Consider the following 25,648-nt stretch of genomic DNA (forward strand, 5'->3'; position numbering starts at 1 on the left):
AGCTCAAGAGTGCAATTCCCAGCTCAAGGGAGCAATTCCCAGCTCAAGGGAGCAATTCCCAGCTCAAGGGAGCAATTCCCAGCTCAAGGAAGGACTTTCCAGTTCAAGGAACGACCTCCCAACTCAAGGAAGGACTTCTCAGCTCAAGGAAGGGAGTCCCACTTTAAAAGTGCAATTTCCAGCTCAAGGGAGCACTTCCCAGCTCAAGGAAGGACTTTCCAGGTCAAGCAAGGACTTCCTAGCTCAAGGGAGCAACTCCCAGCTGAAAGGAGCAGTTGCCAACTGAAGGAAAGCACAAGGAAGGACTTCCCAGCTCAAAGGAAGGAGGTCCCACTTCAAGAGTGCAATTTCCAGTTCAAGGAAAGACTTCCCAGCTCAAGGAAAGACTTCCAAGCTCAAGAGTGCAATTTCCAGCTCAAGGGAGCAGCTCCCAGCTCAAGGAAAGACTTTCCAGTTCAGGGAAGGACTCCCCAGCTCAAGGAAAGAGTTCCCAGCTCAAGGAAGGACTTTTCAGTTCAAGGAAGGAATTCCCAGCTCAAGAAAGGAGGTCCCACTTCAAGAGTGCAATTTCCAGTTCAAGGAAGGGCTTCCCAGCTCAAGGGAGCAGCTCCCAGCTCAAGGAACGACTTTCCAGTTCAAGGAAAGACTTCCAAGCTCAAGAGTGCAATTTTCAGCTCAAGGGAGCAGTTCCCAGTTCCCAGTTCAAAGGAGCAGTTCCCAGCTCAAGGAAGGACTTCCCAGCTCAAGAGTGCAATTTCCAGCTCAAGGAAGCAGCTCCCAGCCCAAAGGAGCAGCTCCCAGTTCAAAGGAGCAGTTCCCAGCTCAAGGAAGGACCTCCCAGCTCAAAGGAACAATCCCCACCCTGGCAGGGTGACACCCCCGTTCCCACCGGGTGTTTCACACCTCGGCTCCTCCCCTGGCTCTCCCCGTGAAGTTCTCAAGTGTTTTAAATATTTCTGGAGCTGAAGGACACTCGTGGGCACAGCCCCCGTTTTTTTCCCGGGGAAAAGCCCTGGGAATGCTGAGCTGGGTTTGGCACTGCAAAGCCAATGCTTTCCCACAACAACTGCTTTCATTTCTTACACAACTCCACGGCTTAAAGCTCTTACAATAATCTGGGATGGAATTGGGCAATTCCCAACATACACGAGTGGAACAGATGATTCCTGCGAGTCCCAATGCAGAAATCAACAGATTCCCCAGTGCTAAAATCCAGAATATCCACAGGTTTTCAAGGCTTTTTGCCTCGGAGCAAACAGGGAGAGCACACAGGAGCTTTTCCTGCTCTTCCCTGCCCTCCCAGCCTGCTCAGAGCACCAAAATGCAGCCGGACAGAGCTGGATTCCTGTCACCTCCCTGTCACCGAGGTCACACTGGCACCGGAGGCTCAGCGCCACAAATGCCCCCAGAGCCGATAAATCCTTAATTACTTGGAGCCTCCTTCCCTCAGGATGGGACAGGGTGGGATAATTAACCCCTTCCACCCCTGCTCCTGCAGCTCCCACAGCTCCGGGATGAGCCGAGCCGAAGGATTTTTGTTTTACCACCATGAAACTCCCAAAGGAGCCGGAGAGGGAGCAGGAGGGGCGGGGATGGCCTGGAGGTGATCCCATCATCTCCGGGATGCACCGGCAGCAACCTCAGCTCCCTCCGGTACCGGAACAGCCCAGGAATGGGCTCGGGGTTCCAGAGGGGATCGATCCCACCATTGAGAGACCCCAAATCGCAGCCCTGCCGTCCCCAAACCACGCAAACCGGACCGTGACCGTGGGTCAGACTCCCCCCGGACCCCTCTCTCCAGCCTCGGGGCTGCCGCTCAACACCCGCACCGCTCTGTGGGGCCGGACCCCCAAATCCTCATCAGGACCCCCGAATCCTCATCCCGACCCCCAAATCCTCATCCCGACCCCCCAAATCCTCATCGGGACCCCCGAATCCTCATCCCGACCCCCCAAATCCTCATCCCGACCCCTCCCCAGGGCAGCGGCCCCCGCACGCACCCCCGGCCAGGACCGCTACCCGCAACCCCCGGCCCCTCCGCCTCTCTGAGCCCCCTCCCATGGCCCAAACCACCCTGAGCCCCCCGACCCTGAGCCCCTTAACCCTCCATGAGAGCCGGAGCCCCCTCAGCTCCCCCTGTCCCGCCGAGGCCCGGAGCCCCTCACTCCCCATTACCCCGTCCCCCAACAGCCTCTCAGCCCTTCAGCCCCTCCTCCCCCGCGAGGCCCGGAGCCCATCCCGGCCCTGCGGGCGCGTCCCCCGGGCCCCGCGCCGCCCTTTCCCCCTCACCATGAACGGACCGAGCCCCTCGGACCGAGCGAGCGGGAGCGCCGGGCGGGGGAACTTCCGCCCCTCGCTTCGCTTCCGGCGCCGCCCGGGTGCGCCCCCAAACCCGTCCGATGGCCCCCCAGGCCGCTGCCGCGCTGCGCTGCCGCCTCGTGGGCTTGGCCCGGTTCGGTTTGCCCCGGCTCGGTTCGACCTTCCCGGTATCACCGGCACGCAGAGCCGGCTGTTCTCCCTGCGCCGAGCCGGTGAGCGGGCCGGCGGAACGGCAGCGGCGGGGCGGGTTGGCGGCCGGACGGGGAGCGCGGACACGGGGGCGAGGAGGGGGCTGCGGCCGCGGCCTGGGCGGTGGAACCGGGACGGACCGGGGGGTTCCGGGGCCGCTCGGCCCGGCCCGCCCGGCCCGGTGTCCGCCGGGACGAGGGTGAGCGCCTGGGGGCTGCGGGGAGGCCGCCGGAGCGGCGGGGCCCGGCGGGGCGAGCCTGGGCCCGGGGAGGCTGCGGTGCGAACGGGGGATGCGGGAGGGATGCGGGCGCTGCCACAGGGGCTGAGGGGGCTCTGGGGCTGCGCCGTGGGCGAGTCCCGGGAGCTGCAGCCCAGCTTGGGGGCTGGGGGTGGCTCTTCTCGGGGGTGGCACCTGCTCCGGTCCCCGGCGGCCCGGGTGGCTTTGTCCTTCCGTGCTGTCACACACGGAGTAATCTGTCCCCCACAGCTGACTGTGCTGGTGACCGCCGCCGAGGCGCGGTGCTGCTCCTACTCCCACTTACCGTTTTCCTTGCGGGTGCAGAGAGGGGTAAATCGAGTCCAAAGGACTCGGGAGTGCGGAGGGAAAGTCCAAATCCCCCAAATCAGCCGCAGGGAATGTGCTTGTCCATGCAGGAGCTGCCCGAAGCCTGGATGGGGATCATGTGCGTGTGTAAATGAGCATCACACGCTTCCCTTGAAGAAGTGACCCCTCAGGTGAGCTCTTTGTCACTGTTTATTAAGCTCTGGTTGTCCCTGGGTGTTTTATCTGGTGAGTGGCAATAAGTCAGTGTCCCTTGTGCCCTTTGCCTCCTGTCCCTGGCCGGGGAGTTGTTCTTATCTGTTACCAAGGAAAGAACAGAGGCTGGAGAGGGGAGGTGGAGCACAGTGTCAAAACCACTGCTTTGTTTATTTTTCCACTTAAAACCTCCCAGCCTGCAGCAGGCTGTGGGCTGTGCTGGAAGGATTCCCTGCCAGTGTTTTTGTGTCCCTGCTGCAGCCCCGTGACAATCACTGGGGTGTTTTTTCATCCCACTTTTCCCTCTGCTGTCGGATTCTCCCCTCCCCTGCAGGGAGCTGAGAATTACCTTTCTCTGAGTGTTTTTTCCCCACTCTGCTGTGTTTTCCCAGGTGTTTGCTGTGAGGATCTTTGCTCCCTTTGCCATGTTCAGTGCCAGCCAGTCCTCCAGGGCGCAGTTCCTGGACAAGGCGCGGCAGGCGCGCGAGGAGCGGCGGGAGCTCAAGGAGAGGGAGAGAGCAGCAGTGCAGCTCCAGGCCCTGGTCAGGAGGTTCCTGTGTCGCTGCCACCTGCAGAGGGACATCAGGTGTGTGGCATTTGTGCAGTGGTTTGGCTTGGACGGGTCCTTAAAGCTCATCTCATTCCAAACCCCTCGCTGCTTTTCACTAGCCCAGGTTGCTTCAGCTTGGCCTTGGATATTTCCAGGGGTCAGGCAGCTTCTTCCTCCCTCACAGGGAAGGATTTCTTCCCAATATCCCATCTAACGCTGTGCTGCTTTAATTTGAGTCCATTCCCCTCTTTGCTGTCATTCCAGACCTTTGTGAAAAGTCTTTCTCCATCTTCCTCATGAGCCCCTTCTTTGCTCTGTGATTGCTTTTTTTAACTCCTCGTTTTTCCCTCTTTGCTAGGAGAGAGGTGGATGATTTCTTTGGGACAAATGAATGTGGCTCAAGTAAAAGAAGTGCCCTGTCTGTGTTCAGGATTGCCAGGAAGCTGCTGTTTGTGTTCAATGCCAAGGAGGACAAGGAGGTGAGGACACTGCCCTGACATCCTGCCATGCTTTTGGGGACAGGTTAAATATGTTAAATTCCTTACCCAGTGATCTTGGGGGTTCTTGCACTATATTTTGCCTTCAACAATGTTCTCTCTGACTCCTGGCCCTTCCTGAGGGATTAAAACAGGAGAAGCCTTGAATTTTTCATCAGTGGTTCTGAATTTGGGACATCCTTTAATGGATGTTTTTCCTGGTGACTGTGCCAGCTGCAGGAGCTGTGCCTGGGGATTTTGGCACACCCCAGGTACATTGGGACAGCTCCCAGAGATCTGTGCTGGCACAGGGAAAGCTGTTTGTCCCCCAGCAGCTTTTCTCACCATGCCCAGAACTTGTGGGTTCAGAGTGAAGCCCTGAAATGATGATCATAGGAGGCTGTGAGGGCTGACTGGAAGAAAACCAGCTGGAAAATGGAAAGCTGTGTTCCAATGGCAGCAGCAGTGAGGGATTTTTTTTAATCTCTATCCCATGGAAATCTGTGCTCAAATGCACAGTTTTCTGTAGGTACAGCACCCAAAAAATGCCCCAAAAAAAGGAGCAGCAGTGTGATGTGTGTGCTCCCAGGGAAGGAGCCATCAGAATTCCTGTAGGGAATGTGCTGGGAACATTTGCTGATTTGAGACAGAGAGATCTTCCTCCCTCTGCTGAGCTGTTCTTGTGCTTTTTAACCCTTCCTGTAGTTAGAACTAATCCCACCTTTGGATTTTCCAGAGGTTTGAAAAGCTGTGCCGTTGTATCCTGACCAGCATGGATGTGGAGAACGAGCCCAAGGTCAGCAGGGGGTTTGGTTTGGAGTGGAGAGGGCTTGGTGGTTGTTTTCAGCTCTCTCTGTGGGGATTTATTTTGCTAATGTATAATTTTAAGCTTTCAGAAGCCCTTGAGCACTGTGGAGATTCCACAGGGAAAGTCTGGACAAGTCCTTCAGTATTCCTGGGATATTTTTATTCTGTGCAGCCACGGGAGTTGAAGGACACTTGGTTTCTGGGGTGGGTGGTGTGGGAATTTGGGCAGAGGAGCATCTTGGTCCCACTGCTGGGTTCAGTCCCCAAACTCTGCCCAGCAGCAGCACAAACCCTGATCCCTCTGTGCATCCCCCCTTGCTCAGGTGTGGTACGTGTCACTGGCACTCTCCAAGGACCTCACACTCCTCTGGATCAAGCAGATCAAAGACATCCTGTGGTTTTGCTGTGAATTCCTCAAGCAGCTCAAGGTGAGGATTATTCTTGTGTTTTCTCTGCCTGCATTTGGCACAAGGCTCAGTGGATTTGTTAACTCTGCTGTTTGTTATCCCAGCCTGACATCCTGCAGGACTCCAGGCTGGTGAACTTGCACCTCACAATGCTGGTCACCTTCACAGACACTTCTACCTGGAAAATCCTCCGGGGAAAAGGTTGGTGCATCCAAATCTTTAAGATTTGGGACTTGGTGTTAAAATCTGCTGAATGCCCTGGCACAAGTTCCAGAGAAGCTGTGGCTGCTCCATCCCTGGGAATGTCCAAAGCCAGGTTGGAGAGGATTTGGAGCAACTTGGGATAGTGGGAGGTGTCCCTGCCCTTGGCAGAGGCTTGGTATGGGATGATCCTTAACATTCCTTCCAGCCCAAACTGTTCTGGGATCCTGTTTCTGCAGAAAAGCACCAGTTACCACAAAGATTCATTGGTTACCACAAACATTCATTCTGCTCTTGTGGTTGCCCAAAACAAGGATTCCCTTGGGATTAATCTGGTTCCCCTTGGGATTAGGCTGTTTCCCTTAGGACACCAACAGTTGTTACAGCATTTTATAATATGCCAAAAACCTCCACACAAGAAGTGTTCAGAGGATAAGGGAATGTGCTCTTAGCTCTGGGGTTTTGTGGGAAACAGGTGTAGAAAAGGCAGACAGGTAGTGGGAGGAAATGAGACTCAGTACAGTGTGCAATGCTGCCAGAATGATGGGTTTGTGTAGAAGGACAAGGAGTTGGTGCCAGGAGAGCTTGGGCAGTGACAAACCTTCCTGTGGGAGTGACATCAGTGCTTTAACCCAAAGGTGAGACCCTGAGACCTGCCATGAACCACATCTGTGCCAACATCATGGGCCACCTGAACCAGAAGGGCTTCTACTCCGTGCTGCAGGTCAGTCTGAGCTGCCACAGCCCCAGCTCCACCCAAACCAGCCCCAGCCCTGCCTGTGCCCCTCTCCTGAGGAGCTCTTTGGGTCTGTGCTGGCGTCTCAGGGATGAGCTGCTGGTGATCTGTACATGATTGTATTTTTCTCAAGCAAAGCAAAAATCTCTCAAGTTTCTCAAGTAAAACAGAGTGTCCCCACCTGAGAGAAAATCCACCCTTCCCCTTCTGTCCCTGCTGCTGAACCTAAATCCTGCTCAATCACCTCATCATGAATAGGACAAGGACAAGTCCTACATAATTTTGCCAAACTTTGCAGCTGGCACATTGCATTGGTTGGGTTTGTTTGCTGCTCTGCTGGCAAAAGGAACGGATGTAATGAATCTTTTAAATAAGAATTACATTACCAAACTCTGAGCCTTGCCTGTTAATTTTTAAAGCCTGTGAGCACAGGTTCTAGGGAAATAAGTCCTGCAGAGTGTCTGATTTCATTGCATTATCTCTCTTCTGCCATTATTAACCTGAAGCCCTTCTAATTCTGCCAAACAACTTGTAAGAACTGGATTTTAGACTGCTCTGATGTTCTTTTTCTCTGCATTAAATAAACTTAATGTCTTTCAGGACTAATAATATTTTTTTTTTCTGAGTACTACAGGGTTTTTATACTTTGATATATTTTTTCCATTCCAGATTTTGCTAACTAATGGCTTGGCAAGATCCAGACCTTCCCTGTCCAAAGGTTCCTTAACTGCCATTTTCTCCCTCGCCTTGCGGTGAGTCAGCTGGGGCTGCTGGGGGGATTTGCAGCCAAAATTGTCTTTTTTTAGTGTTTTTTTTTTTTTAAAGACTTCTCATTCTATCAGTGGTTTTGTGCCATTGAGAATATCACCCTGAGGAAAGAAGTTGTTTTAGGCAAATGGCTCACTTTGCTGTCACCCTTGTTCAGATTAGGGTGGTTTTAAGTCAGGAATTATTGTGAGCCTAAACTTGAGGGTGCAGTTCAGTTCAGGGTGAGCTTGCTCTGGGAACAGAGGTGTGAGTGAATTATCTTTTGATCTTTTCCCTGGGATGCTTCAGAGCCAGGTTGAAAAGGGCTTGGAGCTGCCTGGGATAGTGGAAGGTGTCCCTGCCCGTGGCAGTGGTGTGGGATGGGCTGAGCTTTAAGTTCCTTTCCAGCCCAATCCATTCCCTGTGTCTGTGGTTCTTGCTGAGGGAATTCCCAGTTCTGGATGGCTCAGTTGGAGGCTGTGTTGCTTTCCCAGGTTGGGTTGAGCTCTGAAGTGTTTCTCTCTCTCTCTGTAGCCCTGTGGTTGCTGCACAGTTCTCAGACAATCTGCTGAGGTCCTTCCTGATCCATGTCATGTCTGTGCCTGCTATAATGACTCACCTTGCTACTCTCACCCCTGAGGTAAGTGGGTGATCTCAGAGGACTGATTATCACACCAGGCCACTTGTTATTCCATTTTACCAGCTCTTGGAACAGAGCTTTGCCATTTCTCTTTGCCAGAAATAGGAAAGCCTTACAAATACTCTGCATTTCTAATGGAGAAGTTATTAACACCAGTGGGATGATGGGCTGAACTGCCCTAAAATACCTAAATAAATAAATAATAAAGGCATATGTGACCCACAGCTTGAATTTATCATGTCCTTGCTGTTCCTTTTCCATAACCACAGAGAGAGCCAAAGCCAAAATCACCCTTTTGGGTGGCTGAGGCTCTGTGGGGGTGACAAGTGTGCTGCCCACTAATCCAATTCAATCTGCTTGGTGCATGTTTTGTGCCAAATGGGCAAATGCTGTGTTCTTGCAGAGAACAAGTCACAAATGCTGTGATCTTGCAGAACATTGCAAAGGTCTGGCTCCATCTCCATCATGACCTGTTCACCTGCCAGGGGTTTTATTTCCCAGCCCAACTCCGTGTCAAACACTCTATGGAGCAGAGTGTTTGACACTAAAGCAGCCTCAACTTGCTGCTTTATTTGTGAAGAGAAGCCAGTGCCAAGTGCTGCTGGCAGGTCAGGAAAGGGGCTGTGCTGCTGCCCAGCCTCAGTGGCCCCTCCATGCTGTGTTGCAGCGCCTGGCAGTGATGGAATCCCACGATCTCTTCCGCAAGTTCATCCTGTTCCTGAGCCGGGAGTCGCAGTGCCGGGACGTGTGCGTGTGCCTGGAGGGCAGTCACACCCTCTGCTTGCTGGGTGAGCACCTCCACCTCTTCTGCTGGGTTTGAAGAAGAGTTTTGATTCAGATCTTCTCTTTTTCATGAGGCAAAGCTGCCTCCAACTCAGAATTTTGAACTGTTATTTTGGTAATTCGCTCTAAATAACAACTGAGGTGTGTTTTGGGATGTTACAGATGAGGTTTAAGACCTTTGCAAAGGGAAGAAGGGATTTGCTCTTGTATTCATGTCATGCATCATCTCTGCCAGCTTTTCACTTGGACTCTGAGCAAGTCTTGGAGTGTGGCAGACTTGGATCTCCCTCCCCTAAATGCTGTTACATATTTAAATTCACATTTCTGCAAAAGTAACAAGATTACAGGTTGGAACTCTGAGATAGCCATGGGTTGTAGCTTCTAGTAGTTTGTAGAAGGTGTTGGTGGGAAGGTGGCCAAAGGGACATGTCACATCAAGGGTTGATGTCTGCTGGAAATGGCTTCCTGCAGGGTGACCTCTGAGATCACTGCTGACACAAATCCTCTCCTGGGACTGGGAGAGGATTCACTTCACCTGCAACCCCTGTCCCACAGCATCTGTTCCTCCTTAAGCCTTGCTGTGCTGGTCCTTCCTCCAGGCAATCTGGTGTTCCTGGGCTCCCTGAATGACCAGGTGCTGGAGGAGGAGACAGCTCATTTTGTGGGGGTGCTCATCCAGATGCTCTCCTACTGCCAGAAGTACGTGTCCCAGAAGAAATCCAACCTCACCCACTGGCACCCTGTGCTGGGCTGGTTCTCACAGACTGTGGATTATGGGTGAGTAGGAAGGACCTCACTGAGAAAGGTGATGAAGCCTCTCCTTTTATTTTTAATTTTTTTTTATATATTGCAAAGTGTTGTATGTTTTGAGATGAACAATGAGAATAATTTCTCAGCCATTTCAGGTTCTAGCTGCACAATAAACTGCAGCATTCCTGCACAGACTATTCCGTGGGTGGGTGCATATTCCAGCTGGGATTATGAGCTAAATGGATCAGTATCACTGCCTGGTTTTATTCCAAGCTGCTTTCTGAGCTGTCCCCCTGCTCTGTCTTCCAGGCTGAACGAGTCCATGCCCCTGCTGACCAAGCAGCTGCAGCACCTCTGGGGGGTCCACATGATCCGGATCCTCTTCAGTGATGTGCTCAGCAAGAAACTGCTGGAAAATCAGGAGATAGCTCAGCTGCCAGCACAGCCAATCTCCCCTCAGAACAGCCTTCCTATGAAAAGTCAGTTCTGGAGGGTTTTGGGGTTTTTGTCTCTTTGTGTGTGTTTACATGGATCTCTCTCCCAAACTCGCAAGGCTTTGACTTTTCCACTTATGCCAAAAGCTTTGAATAATTACTTGCAGCAGCTGCTGCTGCTTAGGTGGAGATGTGATGCCTCCTATTTGTAATTCCTCCTTGGAATGCTTCTGTGACCTAGGGCAAGTCTCTTTCTTTAGTGCTAGAAAAATATTTGCTTATTTTAACAGTTTCTTTTCAAAACGCTGAAGTGCTTTTGGCAAAACTTAAAACTTCCAAGGGAAGATGAGGGCTCAGCTTCCCATGTGGAAAGCAAGGTGAAGCTGGTTCTGCACCTGTGAGGTGTGGTGGTCCTGCAGAAAAGGATTTGGGATAATATAACTGTAAATCTGATATTTTCTAGCTGTTGCTCATAACACAGGGTCCTGTGGTCATTATTTGCTGAGGTCAGGACTGGGATCATGAATGGTTTGGGTTGGAAGGGCACTTACAGCTCATTCTTTTCTCCTTGTCCTGTAGAGTATGTATAGAACTGTGGAATGGTGTGAATTAGATAGGATTTGGGGCCATGGGCAGGGACACCTTCCCCTGTCTCCAAGCCCCATCCAACCTGGCTTTGGACACTTCAGGGATCCAGGAGCAGCCACAGTTTCTTTGACCACCCTGTGCCTGGACTTCCCCACCCTCACAGGGAAGAATTCCTTCCCAAAATCCCATCTAACCCTGCCTTCTGGCATTCCCCCTGTGTTTCTGCCCCCAGACCTGTTCAAGAGAGCTTTCCAGAAGTCGGCCTCAGTCCGGAACATCCTGAAGCCGGTGGGAGGGAAGCGCGTGGATTCTGCCGAGGTGCAGAAAGTTTGCAGCATCTGTGTCCTGTACCAAACCACCCTGACCACCCTCACCCAGATCCGCCTGCAGATCCTCACAGGTCAGGCCACCTCCCTGCTGCTCAAATCCTTTTTTTTTTTTTCCTTATTTATGTTGATTTGTTGGGAGTTTTATCACTGCCAACAGGTTATTGACTGGGTGGGGAAGGCTTGTTCCATCCTGAATCATCCGTGGGATCAATAACATTCAGCACCACTTGATCAAGCACAAACTCTCAAGAATACAAATTAAAGCAAGTTTTCCTCTCATGAAACCTTGCTTACTCCCTCTCAATCTTCAGCCTGAGTCAGGGTTTTTGGGGAGCCTGGCAATATTAATCTTTCTGTGGTGGGAAATGAATGCTTTCACACATCTTGAGAACAAATTGTCTGTCTTGGGAAGGGGTGGAGGAGGAGAGCACTGTTTTGGTCTGGTGGGTAGTGCAGGGAGTGAGTCCAGAGCTTTGGGTGCTTTGTGGAGACCATGGGTGCAGCCCTGTTGTGTTCTCATCCCTAAGATGGATGTGGGATCACAGGAATTCATTATTTTCTAAAACTGCAAAAGAATTAGAGAGAAAAGGTTCGAGATGTGCAGGCAGAGCCTTACTAAAGGCTTGGGGTTTTTTTGTGCTTTCCTGCTGATTGTCCCTGTCCTGTTAATGCAGACAAGCCTGGGAGCCAAATGGGATGCTCATGTTCCTCTTTGCTTTGCAAAAGGCTTTTTCAGCTTCAAGCTTCACCTCTCTGAGCTTTCACAAGCAGCAGAATGAGCTTTACTGGCTGCACTTTATATTTTCCTAGGTCTCACTTACCTGGATGATCTGCTGCCCAAATTGTGGGCTTTCATCTGTGAGCTGGGACCACAGGGAGGGCTAAAACTCTTTTTGGAGTGTTTGAACAACGACACAGAGGAATCCAAGAGGCTGCTGGCCATGTTGATGCTCTTCTGTGACTGCTCCCGTCACCTCATCACGTAGGTAGCTCATGGATGGGTGTCCCTGGATTTGTGACATGGAGCCGTTGTGTTCCTTCAGGTTCAAGAGAAACATTTAAGGTTTTTTCATGAAGATAAGTAGGCAGGGTAAAGCAGCAAGCTTTTGGGATTGATTCCTGAAAAATAAAAGGCTTCAAAAGGACTTTTTTCCCTCAGCCATGTGCTGCTTGCAGCTGGTGACAAAACTGGGCAGGAGGGGGAAAAGAAACAACACAAAAGATGGGAAAGGAGGAAAATTGCCCTTGCTGGTCACTAGAGACAATTCTCTCCTCTTGAATGAGGCAAAAATTTTCTTGGGAATGGAAAAGGTCTTTTTAAGCGTGAAACACTGACTTTGCTTGTATCTCAGCCTCTCATACCATCTTCTGTTAGGATCTGCTATCAGTCAAAATCCATAAATAAGGTTTGGTTGTTTATGACTTTGGATCCTCATGGGTGTCAGTTGTCATAGAAATAAGAGCTGCTGCTAAAGGATAATGTGCCTTTATGAAAATTTCAACAGGGAATTAAATTTACACTTGTGCATTTGCATTTGTTTGCTCTGACAGGATTCTGGATGACATCGAGGTCTACGAAGAGCAGATTTCATTCAAACTGGAAGAGCTGGTGACCATCTCCTCTTTCCTGAATTCCTTTGTGTTTAAGATGATCTGGGATGGAATTGTAGGTGAGTGCTTTTAGTAGGTTGAGTTGATGTTACTCTTAGAACCACAAATGGCATTAATTTTAGAATTTGAAGCTTCTGCTAATTATTCCTTGGCACAAAAAGCACTTCAATGTGGGAATATGTCCCAGTCTTTTGATGTCCAGATGCCACAATCATGCTTTGTGCCAAATCTAGAGCACTTCCCTATTTCCAGTAAGGATTTCTGTAACAGACATGATGGGCATGTTGGTTTTTGGCAGAGATGAGGTTTAGCAATGCTGAGCTGTGTGTTGGACAAGAGCAGGGCAGTGCTGTGACCAGGCAGAGCAGCTTGCTTGGGTCTCTGTAGAATCTGCTGTGAACCTCTCTGCTGGTATAATTTGGGTAGAGCTCAGCTCTCTGGTAATTAGCTGAGATAGTCCAGCTCTGATGTGAAATGAGATGGCTTTGATTAGCTCTGTTTAAAGAATAGACCATCTCTCTTCCCAGAGGTACAACATCCTTCCCTCCAGAGGCCGTGTGGGCCAGGAAAACACCCCAGTGCTGTTTCTGTGAGGAGGATAATCAAGGTGTGGCTCCTGCTGCTGCCAGGGGTGCCTGGACTTTGCTGCCTTGTTCCTTTTGTGCAGAGAATGCCCGAGGAGAGACCCTGGAGCTGTTCCATTCTGTGCATGGCTGGCTCATGGTGCTGTACGAGCGGGATTGTCGCCGGCGCTTCGCTCCCGAGGATCACTGGCTGCGCAAGTGAGTGGCTCAGAGCAGGGATCATGGGCAGCTCCAGGCTTGTCCCACTGCCCCACATCCTCTGGAGAGCCTGATTTGGGGTTCCTTATTGACATTCTGCCTGTGGGATCGAGGTGGAACTGCTGCCTGTGTTTGCAGTTAGGGACGCCCCTCGTGTTGTGCTTTTCTCTGTGGTGGGAGGTTTAGGTGGTGCTTTGAAAACTGACTCAGCACCCAAGAGCTTGGGTGTCCCTGGACCCTTTCACCTTCTTAATGTGTACACTGAGTACTGCAGTCATCTTTGGAATCACTGCCTGTTCCCTCTGTCCCACACCTGGGATCTCTGAATATCTGCCTTTCTTTGTCAAGGGACCTCAAACCCAGCGTGCTCTTCCAGGAGCTGGACAAGGACAAGAAACGAGCCCAGCTGCTCCTGCAGTACATCCCACATGTCATTCCCCACAAGAACGTGAGTGGGATGGGGGCAGAGGGTGGAGGCTGGGAATCAATAGCCTGTGTGGCCATTGGGGTGGGAGGGACATGTGTCTGGAGCATTTTGTGACATGGAGCTTTTTTTGAAATGCCAGCTGAATAAAAATCTTCTCCTTCATCCTCACCTTCCCCAACAGATTTCCTCTAAATATCTTGATTTCTGTCACTGAGAGAGAACTGATCTGTGTCCTCACCCCTTCCTAGTGCATTTCCTTCAAATGCATGGATCTCTGTTGAGACAGAGCTGATCTGTGTGTGCAGCTGCATGCAGTGAGTGGGTGACAGTGGCACCACTGGGAACAGCTGGGATCAGGACACCCAGCAGCCATTCTGTGTGTCAGGAGCTCCCAAATCCCTACTGCCCTGCAGCATGAGGCTCCCCATGGATTGTTCATTTGTTTTCTTTTTGCAGAGGGTGCTGCTCTTCCGGAACATGGTGACCAAGGAGAAGGAGAAGCTGGGGCTGGTGGAGACGAGCTCGGCGTCCCCTCACGTCACCCACATCACCATCCGCCGCTCCCGCATGCTCGAGGTGAGGGGTGTGAGCCAGCCCACAGGGCCTGGCCTGACAAAAACAGGGCAGGGAGGTGTGATTTTACCTTCTCTGTGGCTGCTGAGGGTCCCACTCCCAGAACTGACATCCCAGGAGAATGCTGGATTCTTGTTCAGCTCAGGCTGCTGCAAACCTGGAATTTTGACTTGGAAAATGCTGAGTTTTTGAGCTCAAGACACATGACAAATACAGATTTCTTTGGTGGGCCTGTGTGCTGTCCCTGCTGCATCTCTGGGTGAGTGTTTCATGTGGATTGTCCTCTGGATTTTCTGCTCTGTGTAGGATGGGTATGAACAGCTCCGGCAGCTTTCCCAGAACGCCATGAAAGGAGTGATCAGGGTGAAGTTTGTCAATGACCTGGGGGTTGATGAGGCTGGTATTGATCAAGATGGAGTCTTCAAAGAGTTCCTGGAAGAGATCATTAAAAAGGTGTTTGACCCTGCACTGAACCTGTTCAAGGTAGGACACAGGTGCCACCTGAGGTGACCTGGTGCAGGCAAAGCCATTCTGCCTCACTGGGCTCTTATCTCTTATCTCTTTGTGCAGACCACCAGTGGTGATGAGAGGCTGTATCCATCCCCAACATCCTACATCCATGAGAACTACCTGCAGCTTTTTGAGTTTGTGGGGAAGATGCTTGGGAAGGCTGTGTATGAGGTGAGCCAGGAGCACCAGGTTGGGGTCTTGTCAGTGATGGTGCCTTTGAGGGCACCTGTCCTGCTTAGGGAGGTTTTATTGAAGAGTGGAGTTTGGAAAAATGGCTTGAATAAAGATCCTCTTAGTGGGACAGACTGGAATTTCTTTAGGCATATATTAAAAATAATTTTGGAGGTAAAACATGGGTCATGCATGATTGTTCCTCATGGTGCTGGGATACCAGCCTGATTTTTTTGGTGTTCCACCTTACAAACATCCATTTGTGGATACCTCAAAGGGAAGTGAGGCAAAAAGGAGAATGAAATAACAGAATGACTCTGATAGAATGATTTGGGTTGAAAGGGAACTTTCTAGTCTAATCCTTGCCATGGGCAGGGACACCTTCCACTATCCCAGGTTGCTCCAAGCTCTGTCCAGCCTGGCCTTGGACACTTCCCAGGGATCCAGGGGCAGCCACAGCTTCTCTGAGCACCCTGAGCCAGGGCCTCACTTCCCTCACAGGGAAGGATTCTTCCATGTATCTCACTAAATTTCCCCTGTTTCACTTCAAACCATGGAATGCAGTTCTTTTAAAGAGCACATGGAGTTCCCCAAGTGCCTTTTTGCACCTGCCTTACTAATTAATGGATTTTAAGAGGATGTGGGGTTTGTAGCTGATTTTGGTGCCTTGCAAAGTGCTCTTTGCACTTGTTCCACACCACAAGATCTGCCTTGCAGGTAACTAAAGCTGCCACAACCACAAGTGTGTGGCAGGACCTTACCTGTGCATTCTTCTTTTCCACAGGGAATAGTTGTGGATGTGCCATTTGCTTCCTTCTTTTTGAGTCAGCTCCTTGGGCACCACCACAGTGTCTTCTACAGCTCCGTGGATGAACTGCCCTCCTTGGACTCAGAGTTCTATAAAAATCTCACCTCAATTAAGGTTGGAGCAAGAATTTTCCTGTCATTCACCTCCCTTTTTGCTGCTTGTTGTTAAAACCTGGGAGTGGTGGTTCTGCTGCTGAACCCTGACATTTTTCCCTTTTTTTTTCCTTCTCCAGCGTTATGATGGTGATATCAGTGACCTGGGCTTAACACTGTCCTATGATGAAGATGTGATGGGTCAGGTAGGTTTTTATTCAGTGATTTTTTGGACCTTACCTCTGTTTTGTCCTCTCAGCTTCTCTGAACTCAGCCATGGAATTCAGTATTTACCTGTGGGCAGAAAAGAGCTTTTCCACAAGAAGAGGTTCCCCTCTGACCCTTAATTTTTCTGCTTCCAGGGTTGAAAAGTGTTTAATGCTTCCCCTGCATAACTGGTGTTCCCTTCTTAAAAGAAGAGCTTGTGAATAGGGATAAATTCCTTTTCTTCCCCATCTATCAGGGAAACTCCCAAGTGTGTCAGGAGGTCTCTTGGCCTAGAGAATGAAAAGCTGTTTGGCAAATCCCTTAGGAAGACTTGGAGGTACTTGGTTGCACTAGAGCCCTGTGAAGTTGTGTGTGCAGAGCTGGAAAATCTGGAGAGAGATAAAATAAAAATGCTTTTTGTGCTGCAAATTCCATGGGGAGCCATGGAGGACACCTGCTGCTGCCTCAGGATTGCTGAGGTTTCAGCTTGGAGGGTTCTTCCATGTGAAAAATGAAGGTAGGAGCAGGATGTGGAGCCCAGCAATGAGATACTGCGGGCTGGGGTCAAAAATAATCCCGGTTATTATAAAATATATAACATGTATAAAATATATTTAAAATATATAAAAATATTATATATATATATAAAATATATGTGAAATATATAATATATCTAATATATATCTAATATTTATAAAATATATATATATAAATATATATATATAAAATATATATAAAATATATCAAATAGCTGTTTCCCCAGTGCTTTGGTGGTGCTGAAGGAGCCAGGTGGGGTCACCCTGACTGGACTCTGTGTCCCTGCAGCCACAGCCATGTCACAGCTGAGCTCATTCCCTGGGCTGGCTTCAGTCTGACCTTGGAATTCACCTGGAGCTGAGGCCTCTGTAAAGTGGGAATGAGGAGTGGGGACTCTGCAGGCAGCACCTGGAGGGTCCTGCCCTGAGCTGGAGGAGATCAGCAGGCACTGGGAGATCCCTCCTGGCTCTGCCTTCCTGCCTGCAGTGCAGAGAGCATGCATGAGACCTGTGGCTCAGCCAACTTTGGGCTGTGCTGCTGTCAGGCTGAGCTCTCTGAGCTTGCTCAGCCTCTGGATTCTGGGATTGTGACAGTCCCCCAGGGCTCCTGGAATTGATTTGTGTGTGGTTCAGCAGTGATGGATCAGGCTGCAGAGGAGGCTTCCTTGGAGAAGGGCTGGCTGCACTGGTGGGAGAGCTGCAGTTCCTACTGTTCAATTACTCTGTTAATAGTTAAGTGAAACTTGGTTCAAGGCAGAAGCAGGATTATTACTTAAATTTTAAATCCTGCTGTTTTATTGTAAAAATAAATGTTTTATGGGGAGGTAACGGCTTAGCATGGCATTTCCTTCCATTGTGGTTCCAGGCAATAATTAGCAATCCAATCATTTCTTCCCTCAGCTGGTTTGCCATGAACTTGTTCCTGGAGGGAAGACCATTCCTGTTACCAATGAAAATAAGTAAGTACAGCAATTAGATTTTTAAGGTCACCACTGCACAATACTTTATTCTGGTTCCTTGGGCTTGCATCTGGAATGAATTGAGATAGATTGGAGCAGAAGGAGCACATAAATATCTTAATAGAATTTGCTGGTTACAGTTCATCGGCAGAAATTGTATTAAATTTGATTTGCAAAATAAAAATTGACAATTTACTTCTTGAAACAGCACTTCTGAGGTCAAAGGCACCCAGTCAGGGAGATTTTGCAGAATTTAATGATGGTGATGGATACAGACAGATGGATTCAAAGCAATTCAGGCACACAGTCGTGAACACAGAGGGCACAGATGCTCAAAGACACCTTGGAGCAGACAGATCTCCTCAGAATGATAACATGTGGCAGTTGTATAAAGCACCGTGTTCCGAGCAGACAGTGCTGAATTCAAATGCACTCGACAGTCGTTCTTTAGAGCCAGGAAATCAGAGGAGACACCGAGCCCCGGGGCTGTTTTCACAGATAACTGGCTTTTAGATCGTTATCAGAAATGTCAACTCCGGAGCCTGAAAACCAACCCCACCTTTTTGTTCCTTTTTTTTTTTCTTTCCCTATCCCCTTCAGTGCTCATAAAAGCAGAATGAAATATCTATTAAGCAAATGTGTGTTTGAACTGGTGATCTGGGGGTTGTTATCTTTTCACTGACAAATGGAAGCTGGATCCCACCTGGATCTGTGCTTTGCAGTCTGATGTTTCCAGGCTTTTCTCTTCTCCAGCTCCGGCCAGGGAGTTTGCATTTGAAAGGATTTTCCTCTGGCTTGTCACAAGTCAGCTCAGGGGAAAAAAAGTTGAAAGTCCTGGATGCTGCTCTAGTAATTTATAGCAGAAATTTGAAGCTTTTGCACCCAAAATTGTGAGTTGGGAGGGAAAAGAAGTGTTGGGAATGGCAGCAATCTGGAAACAGCTCTGCCTGGGGATGCTGGGGTGACCTTGCCAAAAACCCAGGCAGTGCAGTTGAGGTGGGGTCTGTTTGGGAGCTGCAGAAGAAGAATCAGCAAGTTCAGGTGTTTTGCCTGGAGGTGAGAAGAGCAAGAGCCTCTCTCTAACAAAAAGTTCACCTTTCCCACATGCTGCAGGAAGGTGGGAATCTGCTGCATGGTTTTGCTGTGGTGTTTCTCCAGCCATGGGGCAGCAGAGCCCAGTGAGCTGTTGGTCAGACCTAGAGGAGAGCTGAGCTGTTAAAAGGACTTGGAGCTGTGTCCAGCCAAGGTTGATCAAGGAGTTATTAAAGCCAATTAGTCCTTGAGCTGGGCAGGAGCTCTGAGAAATGAGCAGAGTCCCAGAGGAGGGGATAGAGGCAGAAAAACATCTTCATCTGCTGAAATAACAAGCAGGGCCTGGAGGGAGAAGTACAACCCTGTCCAGGCTGTCCCAGTCCTTTTGGGGCTGGAGAAGCACCTCAGGGTCAGTTCAGTGCTGGGTGTCCCTGTCACCTCCATGTCCTCTGTGACACCTGCCTGTCCCACAGAGTGAAAAAGGCCAATCACTTGTTTTTTAAAATTTTAAAAGTCTAATGATAATAAAATGGTTATAAAAATAGCTATATAATTAGAGTAATAATAGTTTGGACAATTTGGATTAGGACAATATGAGATAATGAAAACAAAGAGTTATGGATGCCCAGGTACCTTTTTCTGGGTAAAATAAGCCTGAAAAAGGACCCACATTAACAGAGGATTAACCCTTAAAAGCAACAGCCTGTTGCATATTCATACATCTCATACATGATGCATAAATTCCATTCAAACACAGGATTCTGTCTGGTCAGTGTCAGCTTCTTCCTCTGAATCCTAACAGCATCTTTATGGCTGAGCAAGGTGGGAAGAAGTTCATTTCTTGTGATAATGGAGCAATAAATTCTCTTTCTCTGAAAGATTTGGGTGTCCTGTGGCTGCTATCTCACTGTGACTCCTCTCTTTAAAAAAAGTATCTTACATAGCACAGTTTCTATTTTAACATTTTGTTACAACCTAAAACTATATTTAAAACTATAATTACAACACTACTAAAAAAATTTTATGCAGCATAACTTTCTAACATAACATATATAATATTCATTTTAACATTTGCAAAAAGCCAGTCATAAAACGCTCATTTTTCACAGCCAGGATCAGCTACATCAGTTACCCAGGATCTGGGTGGCTCATTTCTGGATCCAGATCAAGAGCCAGACCTCTGCTCTCATCAGCAGCTTCAGGGCCATCATCAAACCCGAGTGGATCCTCATATTCTCCAAAACCAATAATAAAATTTGCATTTTTCACACCCAGGATCAGCTACATCCACCTGATGGCTCATTTCCGGATGCACACCCAGATCAAGAGCCAGACCTCTGCCCTCATTGGTGGCTTCAGGGCCATCATCAAGCCCGAGTGGATCCGCATGTTCTCCGCGCCCGAGCTGCAGCGCCTCATCTCCGGGGACAACGCCGAGATCGACCTCGAGGACCTGAAGTAAGTGACAGCTGGGGCTGCTGGGCACCCCTCATCTGGCCTGGAAGCTGAGCTTTTCCTTTGCAGAGCTCCTGGGAGGTGGAAGGACACCAACTTTACCATAACTTCTGCTGCTTCTACTTGGAACAGAAGGAGCAGGCAGGAGCAGCTTTGGAATGTGTTCCTTAAAGCTAATTTGGGATGGGTCCTTTCTTCCATTGGTTCATGGGAGCAGAATTCCCATCTGCTTTTCCCTTTCCTCTGATCAAGTGCCCAGGAAGTGCTGGAGGCTCAGTATCAGCAGTGAACCCTGACCCATGGCAGGTGTTGGAGCAACCTGGAATTATGGGGTGCAACAAGATGAGCTTTAAGGTCCCTTCCAAACCACCCCACCCTTCCAGCACTTGTGCCCCTCCTGCTGCAGTGGCAGGCCTGTCAGAGCCTTTCCCTCCCCAGGAAACACACAGTGTACTACGGGGGCTTCCATGGCAGTCACCGTGTCATCATCTGGCTCTGGGACATCCTGGCCAACGACTTCAGCCCTGAGGAGAGAGCCATGTTCCTCAAGGTGAGTGAGGAGCCATGCCTGCCCAGCTGGGACCTGGGGTGGTGGGGCCAGGGTTGTTCTCCAGTTAGCTGGGTGCTCTCTGAAGGGGCACCAGAATTCCTGACACCTGGAAGTCCCCAGCAGAGCTCTGTGGATGCTGTGGTGTCACCATGAGTGTCCCTGCAGAGGTGGCCCTCCCCAAAGGCTGTCAGACACACACACTGGGGCGTGCTCAGTGCCAGTCCCAGCAGTGCTGGGACTGTGTCACTGTGTGGCTGTTGTGTTCCCATCATCACCATGTGGCACTTTGCAGTTTGTCACCAGCTGCTCCAGACCTCCACTTCTGGGCTTTGCCTACCTCAAGCCTCCTTTCTCCATCCGCTGTGTGGAAGTGTCTGATGACCAGGTAGGCATCCTGCTCTCAAGGCTTGGGAATTCCTTGCCCAGCTTCCTCCCCTCCATCTGACCTGGAAACCCTTAACGTGGGAAGATGAGGTGTTAGGATTAGATACCAGGGAGAAATTATTCCCTGTGTGGCTGGTGAGGCTCTGGCAAGGATGCTCAGAGGAGCTGTGGCTGCCCCATCCCTGAAGGGGTCCCAAGCGAGGCTGGATGGGACTTGGAGCAACCTGGGATAGTGGAAGGTGTCCTTGCCCATGGCAAGGGGATGAGTTTTAAGGTCCCTTCCAACCCAAACTGTTCTGGGATTCTGAGAACAGCCCTTACCCCAATAGGATGCTCATGGCTGCCCACACACAGAGCAGCTCCAGACTCTTCCTGCCTGGATTCCCTGGGTTCCTCCAGGGCTGTGTTTGGGATCTCTGTGTCCCACCTGTGTCCCTGCACACCATGCCCATGTCAGCCATTGAGTTACCAGCAAAGCTCCTTGGAGAGGGGTGGAAAACTGAGCTTTGGGCTTTGACTCTCCCTATTCCCAGTGCCAGATTTTGTGCTGGCACCTCTGCCCCGTGCCAGGAGCCCAGAGAGGGAGGTGACAGCTGTGTGCCCTTGCAGGACACGGGGGACACCCTGGGCAGCGTTTTGCGCGGCTTCTTCACCATCCGCAAGAAGGAGCCGGGCGGGCGCCTCCCCACCTCCTCCACGTGCTTCAACCTCCTCAAGCTCCCCAACTACAGCAAGAAGAGCATCCTGAGGGAGAAGCTGCGCTACGCCATCAGCATGAACACCGGCTTCGAGCTGTCCTAGGCACGGCCTGGGCTCGGGATGGGGCTTGGAGCTGCTGCAGGAAGGGGGAGCCCTTCCCACACGGAGCCCGGAGCAGCTCGGCGGGAGCTGGCTGCTCGCTGGAGGCCTGGAGAGGCGCTGGAGGCTCACAGGGATCCAGGGAAGAGCTGCTGGGCTCAGGGCTGGTTTTTCTTAGGCACGGCTCCAGGCTGGAGGAGGGGATGGGCCTGACTTTAAGCCCTTCACTTGACACCCACGGAAATCGTCCTTAAAAGCAAACCCCGGGGGGAGCATGGAAGGAACGCTCCAAGTGCCACCCAGATCAGTGACAGTGACACCCCCAGCAGGCTGGGCATGGGAGTGCTGCTTTTTCCTTCCCCAGGAGCTGAGCTGGGCTGGCTGGAAGTGAGTCTGGGAAGCTGCACAAAGGCAGAGGGATGGCAGAGCTCATGAGGAGATGGCAGCGTTGAAAGTGCCTGGATGGGCACTGCTCTCTCAGGACAGAGGGATTTCAGGTGTCCCAGCCCCTGCAGGGTCTTAGGTGTGTCTTGGAGAAGGAATGACAGGGAAGCAGCAGCTTCAGCAGGAGCAGATGGACCCTGTGGCTCTCAGGAAGGCTTTGGAATGCTGGAGGTTAAGGGCTGGAGCAGCAGGAGTGGGCTCAGCCAGCTGTGCCTCTGCCAGGCTCCTGCCAGACCCAGCCTTGGGACAGGAAGAGTCATGTCTCAATTTCTCAGGAGCAGGAAAGGTTTCATTTTCCTTGGTTTCCAGAGGACAGGAGCTGGCACACACTCTGGCTCCCCAGCACAGGTGGGGCAGGTTCCTCTCTGGAACCAGGGGAATGTGTCAAATCCTCTGGAAACCTCCCCTGGCAGAATCCCTCTGAGATGGAAGTTTCCCTTTGCTTGCAGGCTCTTTCTTAGAGAGTTGTTTGGACCCAGGGCAGGCTCTCTGTGTGATGGCCACATTTTCTTTGTTGCCAAACTCTTTATTTCGGTCGCTTTGTCTCTTTCTGGCCTTATTTCTGTCAGTTGGTGTTTGCCTGGAGCAGGCAGCTTTTGCAGGGGGTGACTTGGGAAGGTGTGGATCCTTCCTGCAATTTCTGAGACACTCAAAGTGTCTCTGCAGCTTCCCATCTTTGGTCCCTTGAGTCCTGCCCTGGCCCAGGCTGGAGAGAGGAGGGACTGGGCTGCTCCTGGGCTGTCCTGGCCCTGCTATGATTCTGGTACAGAGCAGAGCCATGGCATTGCCCTTTTGGGGACAGGTTTAAAAGGCAGTCACCTCCTCCCCTTCACCTCAAAGCTCCTGCACAGGCTGCTGGCTTCTGCCCAGGGTTTTCTCTCCCTCCTTCCCTCCCTGTGGCACTGGGGATCCTCATTCCCCTCCCTGGCCATATCCCACCTCTCCTGCTGCCCTGCCTGGTCTATCCAACAGGATTCCTGTGCCTAGGTGAGCTCAGCAGAGCACAGATCTCCACACCCTGGGCTCTGGAAGATCCCCTTAACTACAATATTTCACAAGATTTCACAAGATTTCTTTCCAAGGGGTTGGGAAACCCTCGGCACCGGGCAGCGAGATGGCCTTGGCTTCATCCTCCTCCTGTCGTGCTTCAGATGGATTTCAGAGAATAACCCTTTTTTTAGAGCCAATGCCTGGAAATGCATCTGGAAAGCAATGTCAGGATCCTTCTTCTCTGTCAAATCAGTGAGATTAAACAGGAGTGATGGGAAGTGTTGGTGCAGACAGGAATGTCTGCATCCAGAGGGTTCAGGACACTGGGCTGTGAGTCACAGAAATTAAAGATGATAGTAAATTTCTTTTTTTTTTTTATACATAGAACATTTTGGCATTAACCAGTTGGTGACTGTGTAGTTGGGAGGTTTAGGCACTGCCTTGGACCTCTCAGAGTTTAAATATCACCCCAAAATCTCCTTTTTCCTTCTAGGAAGTGCAGTGTGTCTGACTAGAGCACAATGAGTATTCAGTGAAATGAACTGTTGAACACTGAGATCAAATCCTTGCTCCCCTTTTCCCTTTGTTCCTCAGGAGTACAATTCCTAGAAAAAAAAATAATCTTACTGCAGACTTAGCTTGTTCCCTCCAAACCTGGAGATGTTGCACTACAGACACTGCTCCTGTGCTGGAGCTGGTGTGGAAAATGTGAGAAATGTCTGGGGAATTCCCAGTGCAGGATGCAGGCAAGGATTGCTGTGGAGGGGCTGATTCCTGTGTCCCAGGGAGGCTGTGTCAGTCCCTGCCTGCTCTGTGGATCCTGCCCACGGATGGTTTTGCCACAGGAGATTCCCAAGGATCTTTTCTATCCAAGAGTTGCTGTTGTGGAGATCTTGGTTCCATCCCTGTGTGTCTGAGCTGCAGAGAAAATAAAGCTGGGATGAGTTCAGGTGGTTGGATGTCTCCTGGTCCTTTCCTAGGGCAGGGAATGTGCTGGTGGGATACTCCTGGCAGAGCAGGGCATTGGGGCCCTGGCACCTCTCAGAGGCACCTGCCTTTATTGCAAGGGTGAGGAGAAAGGTGCCCAGAGAAGCTGTGACTGCCTCTGGATCCGTGGAAGTGTCCAAGGCCAGGCTGGACAGAGCTTGGAGCAACCTGGGATCCCAGTGCAGGAGTGGGGGAGCCCCAAGGAGCAGCCACTGGAGCTGACATGGGCTTTGATATTAATAACAATATCATAATATTGTTTCTGCCTGAGTCTCATGCTGGAAGCTCTTTGGAGGAGTGAGAGCTGTGCCTGCTGCTCCAGCTCCCTCTGACTTTGGCTTTGGAGCCCTTCAGTGCCCCTCCATCCCTGCCTGGAGCCCTCCTGCCCCCCTGGCCATTCCCAGCCCTCCCTGGCTCTGCCGGGAGCGGGAGCATGGTGGGAGTGAGGGAGAGGCTCCCAGTCAGTGTGCAAGTGCCATTGTTTTGACACAGAGGCATCTGGCACTGTCAGGAACAGCAAAAAGCAAGCCCAGAGCAGCTGCTGCCAAGGCAGAGCTGGCAGCAGCCAGGCCTGCACAGCCCCAGCTTCCCTGGCATCGGCCGGGACCTGGGCACGTATCGCTCGGGGCCACCGAGGGGAGATGGGGCTGTGGCCATCCCATAAAACTGGGAACTGTGGGGTGAGGAGCTGGGAGGGATCCCTGGAGGATGAGAGATCCCTGGAGCCTGGTGCTCGCTCAGTGCTGGCACAGAGCAGAGCTGGGTGTCCCAGCCTGCTGCAGGCACGGGGTGTTCAGGAGCAAACAGCAGCTCCTGCTGCCCCTCTCCTGCTCCTACAGGCTGTCCCCATCCCCTGGCTCACACCCAGGCTGGTGTTCCCTCTGTGTGATCCCTCTGTTCTGCACCTGTGCCCCATGCTGGATTCCAGGTTAGGATGGAGAGGAAGCTGTGCTGTGCTCTGGTCTCCACATCCCTGATGTCTCTGCAGCTCATTTTTGTGTTTGTTCCCATTTGCCAAGAGGTGCAGCAGCTCCTGCAGCAGGTGCTGGGCTGGTCACACCACATGGCACTTGGCACTGTCACCACCTGGGGAAGTGGCACTGAACTGGTGCTCACAAGCTGCTTTTGTGGCTGTTTCTGAGGTCTTCAATCCTGACCCCTCTCCAGTTTCTCTGGGGTGGTTTGAGCCCTCCCTGTGTTGCTCTGCCCCTCTGTGCCTGCCCTGCCAAGGCAGGGATGGGGCACTGGGGTGAAGTGGGCACTGGGGTGGGCACTTTGTGCCAGGCTGCAGCACAGGGGGAGCTGAGGGTCCCAGACACCCCTTCCTCCACAGACAATCTCAATTGCTCCTGTCAGGCACAGAGCTGATGGTTCCTGACCTGGGCTGCTCCAGGGAGGGATTTTCCTTGCCCATTTCCAGGCTAAAAGGGGATTTCAGGAGCTTGTGGGCCCACAGGACTTGCCCTGTGGTTCTCTCTGCTCCTGCAGCTCCAGTGGAGCTGTTGGCTCCCCACTTACAGGGCTGTGCACCCCAAAACTCACCAGGCTGGGGCTCCAGCACACCCTGACAAGGTGGGAGCTCTCATCCCTCTCCTCTCTTGTGAGCCCTGGCCCAGGAA

At 51.1% G+C, this 25,648-nt stretch overlaps 2 protein-coding genes across 3 annotated transcripts in view; one reads left to right on the forward strand and one right to left on the reverse strand.

Annotated features, from left to right (window-relative positions):
• KCTD10 (potassium channel tetramerization domain containing 10) overlaps positions 1 to 3,288 on the reverse strand; it is a 15,246-nt gene extending 11,958 nt beyond the window's left edge. Inside the window, exon 1 of one of the 2 annotated variants that reach the window (XM_059484847.1) lies at positions 3,051 to 3,288. Coding sequence is in view for 1 of the 2 variants with exons in the window: in XM_059484846.1 (XP_059340829.1) it covers positions 2,290 to 2,292 (3 nt within the window). In the remaining variant the exon portion in view is untranslated. Of the gene's footprint in view, positions 1 to 2,289; positions 2,343 to 3,050 lie in introns of those variants that run through there. The other variant, XM_059484846.1, reaches the window with a different exon arrangement.
• UBE3B (ubiquitin protein ligase E3B) lies at positions 2,405 to 23,996 on the forward strand. Its single transcript, XM_059484843.1, has 28 exons — positions 2,405 to 2,531; positions 3,163 to 3,243; positions 3,658 to 3,851; positions 4,174 to 4,294; positions 5,028 to 5,087; positions 5,422 to 5,526; positions 5,610 to 5,706; positions 6,345 to 6,430; positions 7,112 to 7,194; positions 7,724 to 7,829; positions 8,497 to 8,617; positions 9,212 to 9,389; positions 9,672 to 9,841; positions 10,617 to 10,784; positions 11,524 to 11,695; positions 12,265 to 12,383; positions 12,992 to 13,106; positions 13,455 to 13,554; positions 13,990 to 14,109; positions 14,413 to 14,589; positions 14,677 to 14,787; positions 15,572 to 15,709; positions 15,828 to 15,893; positions 17,331 to 17,389; positions 19,697 to 19,879; positions 20,315 to 20,426; positions 20,719 to 20,811; positions 21,420 to 23,996. Exons 3-28 carry the CDS (start codon positions 3,691 to 3,693, stop codon positions 21,609 to 21,611), a joined length of 3,213 nt encoding a protein of 1,070 aa, XP_059340826.1. The 5' UTR covers positions 2,405 to 2,531; positions 3,163 to 3,243; positions 3,658 to 3,690; the 3' UTR covers positions 21,612 to 23,996.
• The last annotated feature ends 1,652 nt before the right edge of the window (positions 23,997 to 25,648 follow it).

The sequence above is a fragment of the Ammospiza nelsoni genome, chromosome 18 (assembly GCF_027579445.1).
Source record: "Ammospiza nelsoni isolate bAmmNel1 chromosome 18, bAmmNel1.pri, whole genome shotgun sequence".
NCBI classification, from domain to species: domain Eukaryota; kingdom Metazoa; phylum Chordata; class Aves; order Passeriformes; family Passerellidae; genus Ammospiza; species Ammospiza nelsoni.

Excerpts from the sequence above, each read along its gene's own strand:
- UBE3B (XM_059484843.1), top strand. The coding sequence starts at position 3,691 with ATGTTCAGTGCCAGCCAGTCCTCCAGGGCGCAGTTCCTGGACAAGGCG. Across the intron at positions 13,555-13,989 it reads ATGTCATTCCCCACAAGAAC|AGGGTGCTGCTCTTCCGGAA; the intron begins GTGAGTGGGATG and ends TTCTTTTTGCAG. Across the intron at positions 17,390-19,696 it reads CCTGTTACCAATGAAAATAA|GATCAGCTACATCCACCTGA; the intron begins GTAAGTACAGCA and ends TTTCACACCCAG.